The sequence below is a fragment of the Eucyclogobius newberryi genome, unplaced genomic scaffold (assembly GCF_026437365.1).
Source record: "Eucyclogobius newberryi isolate DKJ021-1_F unplaced genomic scaffold, fEucNew1.0.hap1 SCAF_8, whole genome shotgun sequence".
NCBI classification, from domain to species: domain Eukaryota; kingdom Metazoa; phylum Chordata; class Actinopteri; order Gobiiformes; family Gobiidae; genus Eucyclogobius; species Eucyclogobius newberryi.
Genome location: NW_027316500.1, coordinates 6,165,753 through 6,183,316, shown reverse-complemented (window position 1 = coordinate 6,183,316; position 17,564 = coordinate 6,165,753). Strand labels below are relative to the sequence as shown.

The 17,564-nt window shown below is 50.6% G+C and overlaps 1 protein-coding gene across 2 annotated transcripts in view; it reads right to left on the bottom strand.

Annotated features, from left to right (window-relative positions):
• Positions 1 to 1,052: 1,052 nt before the first annotated feature.
• Positions 1,053 to 17,564, bottom strand: part of chata (choline O-acetyltransferase a) — a 30,411-nt gene continuing 13,899 nt past the window's right edge. Inside the window, exons 9-16 of one of the 2 annotated variants that reach the window (XM_072437203.1) lie at positions 7,574 to 7,674; positions 7,360 to 7,488; positions 7,160 to 7,282; positions 6,077 to 6,218; positions 5,819 to 5,875; positions 5,601 to 5,738; positions 3,556 to 3,931; positions 1,053 to 1,644 (exon numbers count right to left, since the gene is read on the bottom strand). In XM_072437203.1, coding sequence (XP_072293304.1) covers positions 3,566 to 3,931; positions 5,601 to 5,738; positions 5,819 to 5,875; positions 6,077 to 6,218; positions 7,160 to 7,282; positions 7,360 to 7,488; positions 7,574 to 7,674 — 1,056 coding nt within the window. In that variant the 3' untranslated portion in view covers positions 1,053 to 1,644; positions 3,556 to 3,565. Of the gene's footprint in view, positions 1,645 to 3,510; positions 3,932 to 5,600; positions 5,739 to 5,818; positions 5,876 to 6,076; positions 6,219 to 7,159; positions 7,283 to 7,359; positions 7,489 to 7,573; positions 7,675 to 17,564 lie in introns of those variants that run through there. The other variant, XM_072437202.1, reaches the window with a different exon arrangement.

The window sequence follows — 17,564 nt, the reverse complement described above, 5'->3', positions numbered from 1 at the left end:
AACTGATGGAAGTGAGGCTTCCAATCTGTGCCCTCGGCCCCTCCTCCCACCTCCATTCATTCATGCGCACACCACTTTCATACTAGGCAATGTTCGTAAAATCTTGTCTTAGGACACATTGCAGTTCGGCAGCCTCACTGTGGCCCCTGGTATTCAAAGCGGTCTCCCATTCAAGTACTAAGGCCCTAACCAGGCCCTTACCTGCTTAGCTTCAGAGACAATCAGGTATGACCCCCATAGAATGTAATGTAAAAACAAACTGTCTGTGTTCGGCCTACAGCTTTAACAAAGATTTAGTGGTCATGAACTTTTACGGCTTCAATATCCTTCAGTTTTCGTAAAAACAGCTTTTTAATATTTAGCTTCGGCTCGATCTGTCCCATGCTGCTCAACTCTTGCAACTCTAGCTCATTTTTTAAATCATGCATTCCAATAATAAAGACTCCTTTATTAAAGCTACCCACTACCCCTAACGGAAACAAGTAGAAGATGAATGAATGGATTATTAAAGCTTCACTCCATTTAACGTGGCTCTCAGAGCCCTCCATGTATTTGAAATAATTCAAAATATGATATATAAATAAATAATTCACATTTTTCAACACCAACAGTAGACTATTAGGATACAGACCAGCCCAGAGTGAGGTCACCGGCTAAAGTCACTGACCGAACTGCAGGTGTGTGATGTTGCAGCTGAACACAATCCTGCTCCGCACCTGCAGTCACCGTCAGTGCAGCTGCGCAGTGAGCACACACATATGTTAGCCACAGCAAAAGCTAAAGCTAAAGCATGTGCTTGTACTCTTACACTGGACCCCCTGCAGACGGTGGGGCCGGTGCTGCACAAGCCCACAGGACTCGTAAGGCCTGTACAGCACAGTCACAAACGCCTGCTTACTCTTGTGTGTTGTCGGTTGCCTTGGTGACACATTAGCTTCTACTGTAACCTTCATTTACTGAGGTCCCAAATAAATAAATAATAGACTTTAATTTGTAATATAATCATTTATTAAATGTGAAATAATATTTTTTTGTATTACACATTGTACTTTTAACATTACAGGGCACAGTTTAGCCTCTCATATTATCACTCTTGTATTGCAAAATAAATAGACTTTGATTGTTGAACATCTAATACATCGTTGTAGGCTTACACAAGCCTAAACTTTGACACACGCACAGACGGGAGCACAGTATCAGTCTCAGTTATTTGAGTTGTTAAACTCAGTAATAACACTGTTATTGCACTTAAACTGTACAAAAAGTCAACAACAACATTTGCATAGAACTTGTTGTTCCACATGAAGATAAATATGATCATTGCCACATGCAACTCAATAATTTAATAAATACAGTTTAGCGGTCTCATAATAATATAATTATTGAACTTGTTCAACCTGCTACACACATTACTCTAAGCCCTACATTAATAACTTAACAGCACACAGCTTATTTTAACACAACTGTCAGATTTCAACACTACACGGGTGTTTCTCATATACAGGCTATTGTCAGGTTTTAATTATTTTAACTCCACTTCAAACATCATAGTACTTTTACTACTTACTGCACAACGTAAGTACCACGGCTTCACATAGAAAATAGTGACTGTATTATTACTTAAGTGCACTTGTACATAAATCAGTCCTGCCCCTCAGTGTCCTTCCTGTGCTATCGTCTGCCCCTCAGTGTCCTTCCTGTGCTAGCGTCTGCCCCTCAGTGTCCTGCCCCTCAGTGTCCTTCCTGTGCTAGCGTCTGCCCCTCAGTGTCCTCCCTGTGCTAGCGTCTGCCCCTCAGTGTCCTGCCCCTCAGTGTCCTCCCTGTGCTAACGTCTGCCCCTCAGTGTCCTGCCCCTCAGTGTCCTCCCTGTGCTAGCGTCTGCCCCTCAGTGTCCTTCCTGTGCTAGCGTCTGCCCCTCAGTGTCCTGCCCCTCAGTGTCCTCCCTGTGCTAGCGTCTGCCCCTCAGTGTCCTCCCTGTGCTAGCGTCTGCCCCTCAGTGTCCTCCCTGTGCTAGCGTCTGCCCCTCAGTGTCCTGCCCCTCAGTGTCCTCCCTGTGCTAGCGTCTGCCCCTCAGTGTCCTGCCCCTCAGTGTCCTCCCTGTGCTAGCGTCTGCCCCTCAGTGTCCTTCCTGTGCTGGAGTCTGCCCCTCAGTGTCCTTCCTGTGCTAGCGTCTGCCCCTCAGTGTCCTGCCCCTCAGTGTCCTCCCTGTGCTAGCGTCTGCCCCTCAGTGTCCTCCCTGTGCTAGCGTCTGCCCCTCAGTGTCCTCCCTGTGCTAGCGTCTGCCCCTCAGTGTCCTCCCTGTGCTAGCGTCTGCCCCTCAGTGTCCTGCCCCTCAGTGTCCTCCCTGTGCTAGCGTCTGCCCCTCAGTGTCCTTCCTGTGCTGGAGTCTGCCCCTCAGTGTCCTGCCCCTCAGTGTCCTTCCTGTGCTGGAGTCTGCCCCTCAGTGTCCTTCCTGTGCTAGCGTCTGCCCCTCAGTGTCCTGCCCCTCAGTGTCCTTCCTGTGCTAGCGTCTGCCCCTCAGTGTCCTCCCTGTGCTAGCGTCTGCCCCTCAGTGTCCTTCCTGTGCTGGAGTCTGCCCCTCAGTGTCCTGCCCCTCAGTGTCCTTCCTGTGCTATCGTCTGCCCCTCAGTGTCCTTCCTGTGCTAGCGTCTGCCCCTCAGTGTCCTGCCCCTCAGTGTCCTTCCTGTGCTAGCGTCTGCCCCTCAGTGTCCTCCCTGTGCTAGCGTCTGCCCCTCAGTGTCCTGCCCCTCAGTGTCCTCCCTGTGCTAACGTCTGCCCCTCAGTGTCCTGCCCCTCAGTGTCCTCCCTGTGCTAGCGTCTGCCCCTCAGTGTCCTGCCCCTCAGTGTCCTCCCTGTGCTAGCGTCTGCCCCTCAGTGTCCTGCCCCTCAGTGTCCTCCCTGTGCTAGCGTCTGCCCCTCAGTGTCCTTCCTGTGCTGGAGTCTGCCCCTCAGTGTCCTTCCTGTGCTAGCGTCTGCCCCTCAGTGTCCTGCCCCTCAGTGTCCTCCCTGTGCTAGCGTCTGCCCCTCAGTGTCCTCCCTGTGCTAGCGTCTGCCCCTCAGTGTCCTCCCTGTGCTAGCGTCTGCCCCTCAGTGTCCTCCCTGTGCTAGCGTCTGCCCCTCAGTGTCCTGCCCCTCAGTGTCCTCCCTGTGCTAGCGTCTGCCCCTCAGTGTCCTTCCTGTGCTGGAGTCTGCCCCTCAGTGTCCTGCCCCTCAGTGTCCTTCCTGTGCTGGAGTCTGCCCCTCAGTGTCCTTCCTGTGCTAGCGTCTGCCCCTCAGTGTCCTGCCCCTCAGTGTCCTTCCTGTGCTAGCGTCTGCCCCTCAGTGTCCTCCCTGTGCTAGCGTCTGCCCCTCAGTGTCCTGCCCCTCAGTGTCCTTCCTGTGCTGGAGTCTGCCCCTCAGTGTCCTTCCTGTGCTAGCGTCTGCCCCTCAGTGTCCTGCCCCTCAGTGTCCTCCCTGTGCTAGCGTCTGCCCCTCAGTGTCCTCCCTGTGCTAGCGTCTGCCCCTCAGTGTCCTCCCTGTGCTAGCGTCTGCCCCTCAGTGTCCTCCCTGTGCTAGCATCTGCCCCTCAGTGTCCTCCCTGTGCTGGAGTCTGCTCAGGCGACTTCACCACCACTTTGGGCAGAGACGCCTGGGTCTTGGTCAGTTCCTCTCCTCTTCGTGTGGCGTTGCCCTTGCTCTCCGCACTCTGACCCTGTTTCAGTTGTTTGTTTTCACTGGTGTTGCAGGTGGGTTTGAAGCTATTGCACAGGTCCCTCATGTCCACCAGGGCCTGCTCCACAGCCTTGCAGAAGTCCACCGAGCAGGTCTGGGAGCTGTCGTAGAAGCTGGAGATGCAGAAGATGATGTGGTCGGACTGAGGGTTGTAGCACGCGCCGTAACCGTTTGGCACCACCGGACCATAACAGCAGAACATCTCTACTGTGGTAGGAACCTGGTGAGGAGTGGAAATAATTTTATATAGACGGCTACATTACAGGCAATACAGGTCATGCTTGAGTGTGGAGTGGGTGACAAAGCTGTACAGAATGATTTAGTGCTGTTCTGTATAATGCTGAAACAGACATATACCCCACCCACTCCTCCTATTGGCCAGCATGATTGAGTGGTAGTTAGAGCCAACCAATTACAGTGAAGTATAAACTCTTAAAATATAGACATAATAGCATGAAAAACAAAACTAGTTCATTTCAAACTGTTTTCAGTAGTAGAAAAAACTTCAGTTGTAGTCATCTGGACTCAGTTTGATAAAATAGACGTGTCGACTCTCATCCAAGAGTCATTGTCAATAACAGAATTTAGGTCGAGAACTCCGATATTAATACTGTTCTGTGGTAAGACCCGCCCATTGGGAGGAGCCTTCCTGAAGTAGAAAGTTGTTTGTTTCAACAGAAACTCCCCCCTTGTATCTACCGAGCTAGACTATTCAGAATCTTAATGGGCTATTAGAATCCTCTTTGTCTTTGTGAGACCCTGGCTCAACCACCCTGAGTACCTGATTAGCATCTGAATGTCCTCTACCTTTCCAGGGGTTCAGTAACCCATTATAAATAACAGGAAGATTAAACCTTAGCCCTCCATTTCTGTTTAAAGAAGGTCTTTCTTTTTTAACAAAAATAGCTTCCTTGACTCCTCTTTCAAACCATCTTTTCTCCCTGCTTAAAACCTTCACCTCACCGTCTTCAAACGAGTGATTAGAGGCTTCAGGGTGGAGATGCACGGCACTCTGAGGTCCTGAACTTGTATTTCTTCTGTGCTGATAGAGCCTCTTGTGTAGAGGCTGTTTTGTCTCACCTATGTACCGTTCTTTACAACTTTCTTCACTGCATTGGATCGAATAAACTACATTGCTCTGTTTTTGAGTCGGCAACTTGTCCTTAGGATGAACCAGTTTTTGTCTTAAAGTGTTTCCTGGTTTAAAATAAACAGGGACTTCGTGTTGTCTAAAAATTCTCTGCAGTTTTTCTGACAGGCCAGACACATAAGGGATCAAACTGAGTCCAGATGACTACAACTGAAGTTTTTTCTACTATGGAACACGCCTGGACGAATGAGGGATTACACCGACATGTTTTCAGTAGTCCACACTTGCTCATTTTCCTAACTCACTTCCTGCACCGCAAATAATAAATCACTCTGTATTCAGATGCAGACAGCACACAGCAGCCTAATTTTGAGTCGAATAGCTGCTTTTATAATATGTCTGTACTGACTCAAAACAGATTTGACTTAATTACATGAAAAAATGCATAGGGTTCTAAGCGTACTATACATCAGTGGCTTTGTGGACAGTGTTTGCGCATCCACAAACAATTGTTTACTTATTTTATGTCATTTAATTTTATACAGGAATAAGATTACAATGTATTTATTAAAAAAATGAAAGACATGTGTGAGTGATTGGTACTGGTGGGAAGGGCCGAGGGCGCAGATTGACAGCCTCGCGTTTGTCAGTCTGCCCAGGTCAGCTGTGGCTACAGAAGTCACAAAAAGATCTGGCTTCAGAAGAAGAGGCATAAGCTATCGCGGGTTTTGTTTGTTTATTGTTTGTGGAGGTTTCTTATTTCTTTCTATAGCACAGAGCATAAAAAACCTGTCTCTACCTGACTCGTGGAGAGAATAAACTGGTTGCTGATTTGATAAGCTTCATCTTTAAAAATCTCTGGCGTCTCCATCTTCAGCTCTCGTGCTATTTCCTGTAGTCCAAGTAGGTGATTGTCTATGGCCATCCCTGTAATTGCCTAAAACAGTAAAAATACTTTTAAGTACTATTTTTTACCAACCGTTATTCGTGATATTCAGTTTTAATGATGCCACTTACCCGAATCGTATACTTTGTTTGTGCTGCTATTGCTCCTTGTAACATCTCCATCTTCTCCTAGAACAGAGAATCAATAAACAATCCATTAATCTCAAGCCTAAATATAGAGTGAAGGAAAGATTATGTGACAGCCAGAAAAATATGGGAAAGTCCTATATTGTTTTATTATTCAGATAGATTTGTATTGCGGCTCGCCGCATGGAGAGAACATTTACTACGCAGTGACACAATGACTACAGCCGCAATTAAACATCTTACGCTTAAACTCGATTTCCCATCAGTCATTGCTCTGACAAAGGCCAGAGCTTGAGGCGTGGCGGAACGGATGTTGTCCACTCGTCCTTCTCTGAAGCGTCGGGTAGAGGCGCTCTCGTAAGTGGACACTGGTCTGCCATGACACCTAAAGATGGAAAAACATGAGAAGAGAAAACAAAATCACGCAATACAATGATTGGGTTTGTGGTTCTGTCTCTTCCCAGCGAGTTACATTGGTGGTATATTTATCATTTGACGTGTTCTGTCTGGATATAAACAACATTGTGAGCAAAGATGTCCCAGTGACCTTTTAAAAACAGGATTTATTCCCTGAAGACAGCCCTTTTTGTTTGATTCTGTGTGGTAGTAAAAGCAGAGCACGTCTGGTTGTTCCTGGTGAAGGATAATAAACTTTGAAGAAGACATATTTTGTTTATATGACCAATGAGCTCCTCTGTTTCCCATGAAATCTTCACAGGAATAGTGGTTAGGGTGGCCGAGTGGTTAGGGTGGCAGCACATATGCCAGGGTCCATGCAGCACCTCCACTGGAGGGCATCATGAGCTTTTGAGAGGGGAACTGGATTCAGATTGGTGCTTAATGAATATTATGCCATAATAACTATGGAAAGGATAATCCTCACTGCATTAGATCCCCGTTTATTTTAAAATGTTATGGTTTATTTTTTAAAGCGTTTCATGGACTGGCCCTGGTGTACATCTCAGCTCCATTTTGTCCTAAAAAACAAGACTCATAAAGCTGGGGCCAGGACTGGGCCTTTTCTGTGGTCAGCCCTAAACTTTGGTTCGTCCCCACATAAAGACTGCCCATTCAGATGCTTTTAAGTTTAGTTTAAAAACATGTTTTTACTCATTGGCATTTAACCCGGCATGAGAATTGTGTGGTCATCTGACTGTTTTTATGGATTTTATTGTTGCATATGTATTTATTTTTCATGCCATTTGTGGGATTTTATGTGATTACTGATGTGTTCACTCTGTGTAGGACTTTGGAGACACTTTGTTCTCAAAAATGTGCTATAGTACAAATAAAGTTGGATTAGATTGGAGAAATGCGAGCTCTCACCTGTAGTATGCTAACTGCAGAGCCACTTGGATGTAGGCATCAGGGCTCATCTTCTGCTTCTTTATAAACTCCTTCCCGTACTCGTAGAATTTATACACATTCATGTCTAGACTTTTCACCTGTCTGAGCACCCAAAAAGACAGTTTGGTTTTACATGCATGCGGCACTTTGTTTAGTTCAGTTTGTTTGCTCACGCTGACCTCTGTTGCTTCTCGGCCGATGCTGACAAGAGTTTGTGAATTTCCGGCGAACACTTCCACCGGAGCCTGCGCGGTGCATGCAGCTCGCTCACACTGGCCGCTCGCACCAGTTTAGATGGACTTCCAATCCTAGGGGCACAATCAATGACAGCATGGTATTCATTTTCTGATACCGTCCAGTCCAATGTGAAAGCTGCTTTGTAAAATGGCTTACATGTACTTGAGTAGATGCTCCGTACATTGGACGAGCACGATCCCTTCAAACGGAGAATGCTCACACACGACTCCACAGCAGCCATCAGCTCCTATAATGAACTGTTATTGAAGGAAAATTAAGTTTGCAAAAGAAACACTAATAAAGGAGCAAAGTAGTCCCATTTTTCACAATGCCATCATCACATTTAAGTGCTTAAATATGTTTTAAATTATGTATTTCCTGAAGAAGACATATACTTTTTTTTCATGTTTTCCCTTTTAAGCAGAGCATTTTACATTTTGTTCATTGTAAACCACAATATTAATCTAAAGCGACAGGTCTATGACTTCCTGTTCAAAGCTGTAGAACTGATAAGCCATTTCATAGAAACAAGTAATGGATTATCATTTACATGCTTTTATTTTTTGTAAAATGGCCATGCAACTCTATAGGCATGTTTTGTGGTTCATGTGGAGACAATCTTGATCCACTTCACAACAAACCAATCCAAATGCCTTTGGAGTCTTCATTTTCAAATAATCGCAACTTAGTAGAGGAACGTGAGCCGGGATAGGGGCAGGTGAAGTATTTCTGAGCACTCTAGCCTCTGGTGCAGAACAATAACTGATTACTCAAACATGCAGGAATCAAAACAAAATGTATTCTTATTTTACAGCCTGATTTAAAAATAAATTAAACAAATTATTTTCTTAAAATTCTACAAACAATAACCCATAATGACATGAAAGATGGTTGTTTGAATTATTTTCAAAGCATTATAAATTTAAAAAAGCACTTGTACATAAATATTCACTACTCAACACTTTGCTGAAGTGCTCTGGGCACTAATTACAGCCTCAAGTCTTTTGGAGTATAATACTACACGCTTGGAACACCTATTTATGGACAGCTTCTCACATTCTTTTTGCAGAACCTCCCAAACCCCACTAAGTCTGGATGGTGAGCGTCGGTTCACAGCCTTTTTCAGGTCTCCCCAGAGATGTTCAATTGAGTTCAAGTCTGGCCTCTGGGCCACTCAAGGACGTTCAGAGTTGTCCTGTAGCCACTCCTTTGTTCTCCTGGCTTTGTGCTTAGGGTCGTTGTCTTGTTGGAAGATGAACCTTTGCCCATGTCTGAGGTCCAGAGCCTCTGGAGCAGGTTTTCATCAAGGATGTCTCTGTACACAGCTTTATTGATCTTTCTGTTGAGATGTTTCTTTCTCGTTGTCTGAGAGTCCTTTAGGGGCCTTTCTGTAAACTCCAAGCAGGCTGTCATGTGACTTTTACAGAGGAGGGGCTTCTATCTGGCCATCCTGGCATACAGGCCTGATTGGTGGAGTGCTGCAGAGATGTTTTTCTCCTGGAAGATTCTCCTCTCTTCACAGAGACATGCTGGGGATTTGTCAGAGTGACCATCGGGTTCTTGGTCACCTCCCTGACTGAGGCTCTTCTCCTTCGATTGCTCAGTTTGGCCAGTTCCAGCTCTGGGAAGAGTCTTGGTGGTTCCAAACATTTTCCATGTCCAGATGATGGAGGCCACTGTGCTCAGAGGAACCTTCAATGCTGCAGAAATGATTCTGTCCCTTCCCCAGATCTGAGCCTTGATACAATCCTGTCTCGGACGTCTACAGACACTTCCTCCTTGGACGTTTGTGCTCTGACACTATAAACTGTAGGACCTTATACAGACAGACGAGTGCTTTTCCAAATCATGTCCAATCAACTGAATTTACCACAAGTGGACTCCAATCAAGCTGTAGAAGCGTCTCAAGGACGATCAGCAGAAAAACAATGAACCTGAGCTCAATTTTGAGGGTTGTGTGTTTAAAAAAAATATCTTTTAATACATTTGCTATTTACTTTCTAGTTGTAACTATGCGGTTTTGTTTGTAGAATTTTGAGGCTACGACAGAGTATAAGGGCCAACCAAGAAAAAAAAAAAAGCGCTGCACTACGAGAATAAAGTCATTAATTAATGAGAAAAAATATGAAAAAATATGTTAATTAATGAGAAAAAAGTCATTAAATAATGAGAAAAAGTAATTCATTAATGAGAAAAAAAGTCACAAATTAATGAGAAAAAAACTCCTTAATTAACGAGAAAAGAGTCGTAGTTTAGGCGCCGATTCAAAGTGACATGATCAGTTCACTTTCAGCACCACGGTCAGGACGCACAAGAACGGGCTTGGATGAGCTGACAGTTTAGAACTACATAAAAGCCTGAAATAGATGTTAAAGTGTTTCCTGGCCTTTAAAACAATGTCTTACGTGTGTTGATTACAAGACAAGAAACTGCGTTTAAGATAAGATAAGATAAGATATTCCTGTTTAGCAGCACCTTTCCTGTTACGCATCATCCACTGACTGTTGGATAAACGCTTTACTTTCTCCATGATGTACCCGTAGTGCTGCGTGCCACAGCCGCCCGCTGTGACTCCACAGATGCATCTGACTCGGTGCCGATCGGCTTCATAGCTTTAAACACAGTTCATATAAAACAGAGCTGTTACTGGACTGTACCATTATGTAACACTGGGGGGGAGCCTGTAACATGGTGCTGAAAGTGAACCACTATCTGCCTTTATTGTCTTTAAATTATGAGATTTTTCTCATTATTTAACGAGAAAAAAGTCATTAATTAATGACTTTATTCTCGTAGTGCCCGGCATTTTTATTTTTTTGGGGTTGGCCCTTATACTCCGTCGTATGAGGCAAATTAATTTAATCAATTTAATCAATTTTGAAATAAAGCTGTAACATAACTAAATGTGGAAAAATAAGTGCTGTGAATACTTCCAAGATGCACTGTAAATGATGATGGAAAACATTGTAGCCTTGGTTTTCCCCTGGTCTCTCCCATGGTCTCTCCCCTGGTCTTTCCCATGGTCCCTCCCATGGTCTCTCCCCTGGTCTTTCCCATGGTCTCTCCTCTGTCTCTCCCCTGGTATCTCCCCTGGTTTCTCCCCTGGTTTCTCCCCTAGTCTCTCCCCTGATCTCCCCCCTGGTTTCTCCCCTGGTCTCTCCCCTGGTCTCTCTCCTGGTCTCTTCCCTGGTCTCTCCTCTGGTCTCTCCACTGGTTTCTCCCCTGGTCACTCCCCTAGGCAAGGCAAGGCAAGTTTATTTGTAGAGCACATTTCATACACAAGGCAATTCAAAGTGCTTCACACAGCAGGAAAAATGCATTTAAATCACAAAGAAATTACAGAAATACAATAAAATTAACTAAATTAAAAATTATCAATCCAACTGATTTTCTAAACTAATAAAATCACAAACAAAAGAGAAGAGTGCAAAGAAAAAATCCTTTCAGTCATATGCACAGCTAAACAAAACTATTTTAGCTTAGATTTGAACATTGTCAGAGTAGAAGCCTGTCTCACATCTTCAGGAAGACTGTTCCAGATTTTAGCTGCATAAAACTGAAACGCAGATTCCCCATGTTTTGTCCTGACTCTGGGCACCAGCAGGAGGCCGGTCCCTGAGGTCCTCAGAGACATGTCTGAGATGTACTTTGGTGCTAGGCCATGGAGAGACTTGTACACAAGCAGAGCTGCTTTAAAGTATATTCTCTGAGCCACAGGAGCCAGTGCAGAGACCTGAGAACAGGACTAATGTGATGGTACTTCCTGGTTCTGGTCAGGACCCGAGCAGCAGCGTTCTGGATGGACTGCAGCTGTTTTACAGCTCGTTTGGAGAGGCCAGTGAGCGGCCGTTACAGGAGTCTAATCTACTGGAGACAAACACATGGATAAGTCTCTCTAAATCTGGTTTTGACACTATATTTTTGATTTTGGCAATGTTTTTTAGATGGTAAAAAGCTTCTGATGTTATTGATTTGACGTGGCTGTTAAAGTTCAAGTCTGAGTCCATTATTACCCCCAGATTTCTAATTTGGTTTGTAGGTTTTAGAGCGAGACTCTGGAGGCCCCTAGTCTCTCCCCTGGTGTCTCCTCTGGTCTCTCCCCTGGTCTCTCCACTGATCTCTCCCCTGGTTTTTCCCCTGGTCTCTCCCATGGTCTCTCCCCTGGTCTCTCCCATGGTCTCTCCCCTGGTCTCTCCCCTGGTCTCTCCCCTGGTTTCTCCCCTGGTTTCTCCCCTTGTCTCTCCCCTGGTCTCTCCCATGGTCTCTCCCTTTGTCTCTCCTCTGGTGTCTCCTCTGGTCTCTCCCCTGGTCTCTCCCTTGATCTCTCCCCTGGTTTCTCCCCTGGTTTCTCCCCTGGTCTATCCCCTGGTCTATCCCCTGGTCTCTCCCCTGGTCTCTCCCCTGATCTCTCCTCTGGTCTCTCCTCTGGTCTCTCCCCTGGTCTCTCCCCTGGTCTCTCCCCTGGTCTCTCCCCGGACTCTCCCCCAGGCTCTCCCCTGGTCTCTCCCATGGTCTCTCCCTTGGTCTCTCCCCTGGTCTCTCCCATGGTCTCTCCCTTGGTCTCTCCCCTGGTCTCTCCCCTGATCTCTCCCCTGGATTCTCCCTGTTCTCTCCCATGGTCTCTCCCCTGGCCTCTCCCCTGGTTTCTCTCCTGGTATCTCCCCTGGTCTCTCCTCTGTGGTCTCTCCCATGGTCTCTTCCATGGTCTCTCCCCTGGTCTCTCCCTCGGCCTCTCCCATGGTCTCTCCCTCGGCCTCTCCCATGGTCCCTCCCCTGGTCTCTCCCCTGGTTTCTCCCATGGTCTCTCCCCTGGTCTCTCCCAAGGCCTCTCTCCTGGTTTCTCCCCTGGTTTCTCCCCTGGTCTCTCCCCTGATCTCTCCCCTGGTCTCTCCCCTGGTCTCTCCCATGATCTCTCCCCTGACTTCTCCCATGGTATCTCCCCTGGTCTCTCCTCTGGTCTCTCCTCTGTGGTCTCTCCCTCGGTCTCTCCCATGGTCCCTCCCATGGTCCCTCCCATGGTCTCTCCCCTGGTCTCTCCCTCGGTCTCTCCCATGGTCTCTCCCATCGTCCCTCCCATGGTCTCTCCCCTGGTATTTCCCATGGTCTCTCCTCTGTCTCTCCCCTGGTTTCTCCCCTGGTTTCTCCCCTGGTCTCTCTCCTGGTCTCTCCCCTGGTCTCTCCCCTGGTCTCGCCCATGGTCTCTCCCCTGGTTTCTCCCCTGGTCTCTCCCATGGTCTCTCTCCTGGTCTCTCCCCTGGTTTCTCCCCTGGTCTCTCCCCTGGTCTCTCTCCTGGTCTCTTCCCTGGTCTCTCCTCTGGTCTCTCCTCTGGTCTCTCCCCTAGTCTCTTCCCTGGTCTCTCCCATGGTCTCTCCCTTGGTCTCTGCTCTGGTGTCTCCTCTGGTCTCTCCCCTGGTCTCTCCCCTGGTTTCTCCCCTGGTTTCTCCCCTGGTCTCTCCCCTGGTCTCTCCCCTGATCTCTCCCCTGGTTTCTCCCCTGGTCTCTCCCATGGTCTCTCCCCTGCTCTCTCCGCTGGTCTTTCCCATGATTTCTCCCCTGGTTTCTCCCCTGGTCTCTCCCCTGGTCTCTCCAATGGTTTCTCCCCTGGTTTCTCCCCTGGTCTCTCCCCTGGTCTCTCCCCTGATCTCTCCCCTGGTCTGTCCCCTGGTCTCTCCCCTGGTCTCTCCCACGGTCTCTCCCTTGGTCTCTCCTCTGGTCTCTCCCCTGGTCTCTCCCCTGATCTCTCCCCTGGTTTCTCCCATGGTTTCTCCCCTGGTCTCTCCCCTGGTCTCTCCCATGGCCTCTCCCCTGGTCTCTCCCATGATCTCTCCCCTGACCTCTCCCATGGTCTCTCCCCTGGTCTCTCCTCTGGTCTCTCATCTGTGGTCTCTCCCTCGGTCTCTCCCATGGTCTCTCCCATGGTACCTCCCATGGTCTCTCCACTGGTCTCTCCGTCGGTCTCTCCCATGGTCTCTCCCATCGTCCCTCCCATGGTCTCTCCCCTGGTTTCTCCTCTGGTCTCTCCCCTGGTTTCTCCCCTGGTCTCTCCCATGGTCTCTCCCCTGGTTTCTCCCCTGGTCTCTCCCCTGGTCTCTCCCCTGGTCTCTCTCCTGGTCTCTTCCCTGATCTCTCCCATGGTCTCTCTCCTGGTCTCTCCCCTGGTTTCTCCCCTGGTCTCTCCCCTGGTCTCTCTCCTGGTCTCTTCCCTGGTCTCTCCTCTGGTCTCTCCTCTGGTCTCTCCCCTGGTCTCTCTCCCAGGCTCTCCCCTGGTCTCTCCCCTGGTCTCTCCCATGATCTCTCCCCTGACTTCTCCCCTGGTTTCTCCCATGGTCTCTCCCATGGTCTCTCCCCTGTCCTATCCCCTGGTTTCTCCCCTGGTTCCTCCCCTGGTCTCTCTCCTGGTCTCTCCTCTGGTTTCTCCTCTGGTCTCTCCCATGGTTTCTCCCCTGGTCTCTCCCCTGGTCTCTCCCATGGTCTCTCCCTTGGTCTCTCCTCTGGTCTCTCCCCTGGTCTCTCCCCTGACCCTGATCTCTCCCCTGGTTTCTTCCATGGTCTCTCCCATGGTCTCTCCCCTGGCCTCTCCCCTGGTTTCTCCCTTGGTCTCTCTCCTGGTCTCTTTCCTGGTCTCCTCTGGTTTCTCCTCTGGTCTCTCCCCTGGCCTCTCTCCTGGTCTCTCCCCTGGTCTCTCCCCCGGTCTCTCTCTTGGTCTCTCCTCTGGTCTCTCCCCTAGTCTCTCCCCTGGTCTCTCCCATGGTCTATCCCTTGGTCTCTCCCCTGATCTCTCCCCCTGGTTTCTCCCCTGGTCTCTCCCATGGTCTCTCCCCTGGTCTCTCCCCTGGTTTCTCCCCCTTGTTTCTCCCCTAGTTTCTCCCCTGGTCTCTCCCATGGTCTCTCCCTTGGTCTCTCCTCTGGTGTCTCCTCTGGTCTCTCCCCTGGTCTCTCCCCTGGTTTCTCCCCTGGTCTCTCCCCTGGTCTCTCCCATGGTTTCTCCCCTGGTTTCTCCCCTGGTCTCTCCCCTGGTCTCTTCCCTGATCTCTCCCCTGGCTTCTCCCCTGGATTCTCCCCTGGTCTCCCCTCTGGTCTCTCCTCTGGTCTCTCCCCTGGTCTTTCCCCTGGTCTCTGCCCCGTACTCTCCCCCAGGCTCTCCCCTGGTCTCTCCCTTGGTCTCTCCCATGGTCTCTCCCTTGGTCTCTTCCCTGGTCTCTCCCCTGATCTCTCCCCTGGTTTCTCCCCTGGTCTCTCCCATGGTCTCTCCCCTGGCCTCTCCCCTGGTTTCTCCCCTGGTCTCTACCCTGGTCTCTCCTCTGTGGTCTCTCCCATGGTCTCTTCCATGGTCTCTCCCATAGTCCCTCCCATGGCCTCTCCCCTGGTCTCTCCCTCGGCCTCTCCCATGGTCCCTCCCCTGGTCTCTCCCCTGGTCTCTCCCATGGTCTCTCCTCTGTCTCTCCCCTGGTTTCTCCCATGGTCTCTCCCCTGGTCTCTCCCAAGGCCTCTCCCCTGGTTTCTCCCCTGGTCTCTCCCCTGATCTCTCCCCTGGTTTATCCCCTGGTCTTTCCCCTGGTCTCTCCCATGGTCTCTCCCCTGGTCCCTCCCTCGGTCTCTCCCATGGTCTCTCCCATGGTCCCTCCCATGGTCTCTCCCCTGGTTTTTCCCATGGTCTCTCCTCTGTCTCTCCCCTGGTTTCTCCCCTGGTCTCTCCCCTGGTCTCGCCCCTGGTCTCTCCCCTGGTTTCTCCCCTGGTCTTTCCCATGGTCTCTCCCCTGGTTTCTCCCCTGGTCTCTCCCCTGGTCTCTCTCCTGGTCTCTTCCCTGGTCTCTCTCCTGGTCTCTCCCCTGGTCTCTCCCCGGACTCTCCCCCAGGCTCTCCTCTGGTCTCTCCCCTGGTCTCTCCCCTGGTTTCTCCCCTAGGCTCTCCCCTGGTCTCTTCTCTGGTCTCTCCCCTGGTCTCTCCTCTAGTCTCTCCTCTGTGGTCTCTCCCTCGGTCTCTCCCTCGGTCTCTCCCATGGTCTCTCCAATGGTCCCTCCCATGGTCTCTCCCCTGTTTTTTCCCATGGTCTCTCCTCTGTCTCTCCCCTGGTCTCTCCCCTGGTCTCTCTCCTGGTCTCTTCCCTGATCTCTCCCATGGTCTCTCTCCTGGTCTCTCCCCTGGTTTCTCCCCTGATCTCTCCCATGGTCTCTCTCCTGGTCTCTCCCCTGGTTTCTCCCCTGGTCTCTCCCCTGGTCTCTCCTCTGGTCTCTCCTCTGGTCTCTCCCCTGGTCTCTCTCCCAGGCTCTCCCCTGGTCTCTCCCCTGGTCTCTCCCATGATCTCTCCCCTGACTTCTCCCCTGGTTTCTCCCATGGTCTCTCCCATGGTCTCTCCCCTGTCCTCTCCCCTGGTTTCTCCCCTGGTTCCTCCCCTGGTCTCTCTCCTGGTCTCTCCTCTGGTTTCTCCTCTGGTCTCTCCCATGGTTTCTCCCCTGGTCTCTCCCCTGGTCTCTCCCATGGTCTCTCCCTTGGTCTCTCCTCTGGTCTCTCCCCTGGTCTCTCCCCTGACCCTGATCTCTCCCCTGGTTTCTTCCATGGTCTCTCCCATGGTCTCTCCCCTGGCCTCTCCCCTGGTTTCTCCCTTGGTCTCTCTCCTGGTCTCTTTCCTGGTCTACTCTGGTTTCTCCTCTGGTCTCTCCCCTGGCCTCTCTCCTGGTCTCTCCCCTGGTCTCTCCCCCGGTCTCTCTCTTGGTCTCTCCTCTGGTCTCTCCCCTAGTCTCTCCCCTGGTCTCTCCCATGGTCTATCCCTTGGTCTCTCCCCTGATCCCTCCCCCTGGTTTCTCCCCTGGTCTCTCCCATGGTCTCTCCCCTGGTCTCTCCCCTGGTTTCTCCCCCTTGTTTCTCCCCTAGTTTCTCCCCTGGTCTCTCCCATGGTCTCTCCCTTGGTCTCTCCTCTGGTGTCTCCTCTGGTCTCTCCCCTGGTCTCTCCCCTGGTTTCTCCCCTGGTCTCTCCCCTGGTCTCTCCCATGGTTTCTCCCCTGGTTTCTCCCCTGGTCTCTCCCCTGGTCTCTTCCCTGATCTCTCCCCTGGCTTCTCACCTGGATTCTCCCCTGGTCTCCCCTCTGGTCTCTCCTCTGGTCTCTCCCCTGGTCTTTCCCCTGGTCTCTGCCCCGTACTCTCCCCCAGGCTCTCCCCTGGTCTCTCCCTTGGTCTCTCCCATGGTCTCTCCCTTGGTCTCTTCCCTGGTCTATCCCCTGATCTCTCCCCTGGTTTCTCCCCTGGTCTCTCCCATGGTCTCTCCCCTGGCCTCTCCCCTGGTTTCTCCCCTGGTCTCTCCCCTGGTCTCTCCTCTGTGGTCTCTCCCATGGTCTCTTCCATGGTCTCTCCCATAGTCCCTCCCATGGCCTCTCCCCTGGTCTCTCCCTCGGCCTCTCCCATGGTCCCTCCCCTGGTCTCTCCCCTGGTCTCTCCCATGGTCTCTCCTCTGTCTCTCCCCTGGTTTCTCCCATGGTCTCTCCCCTGGTCTCTCCCAAGGCCTCTCCCCTGGTTTCTCCCCTGGTCTCTCCCCTGATCTCTCCCCTGGTTTATCCCCTGGTCTTTCCCCTGGTCTCTCCCATGGTCTCTCCCCTGGTCCCTCCCTCGGTCTCTCCCATGGTCTCTCCCATGGTCCCTCCCATGGTCTATCCCCTGGTTTTTCCCATGGTCTCTCCTCTGTCTCTCCCCTGGTTTCTCCCCTGGTCTCTCCCCTGGTCTCGCCCCTGGTCTCTCCCCTGGTCTATCCCCTGGTTTCTCCCCTGGTCTTTCCCATGGTCTCTCCCCTGGTTTCTCCCTTGGTCTCTCCCCTGGTCTCTCTCCTGGTCTCTTCCCTGGTCTCTCTCCTGGTCTCTCCCCTGGTCTCTCCCCGGACTCTCCCCCAGGCTCTCCTCTGGTCTCTCCCCTGGTCTCTCCCCTGGTTTCTCCCCTAGGCTCTCCCCTGGTCTCTTCTCTGGTCTCTCCCCTGGTCTCTCCTCTAGTCTCTCCTCTGTGGTCTCTCCCTCGGTCTCTCCCTCGGTCTCTCCCATGGTCTCTCCAATGGTCCCTCCCATGGTCTCTCCCCTGTTTTTTCCCATGGTCTCTCCTCTGTCTCTCCCCTGGTTTCTCCCCTGGTTTCTCCCCTGGTCTCTCCCCTGGTCTCTCCACTGGTCT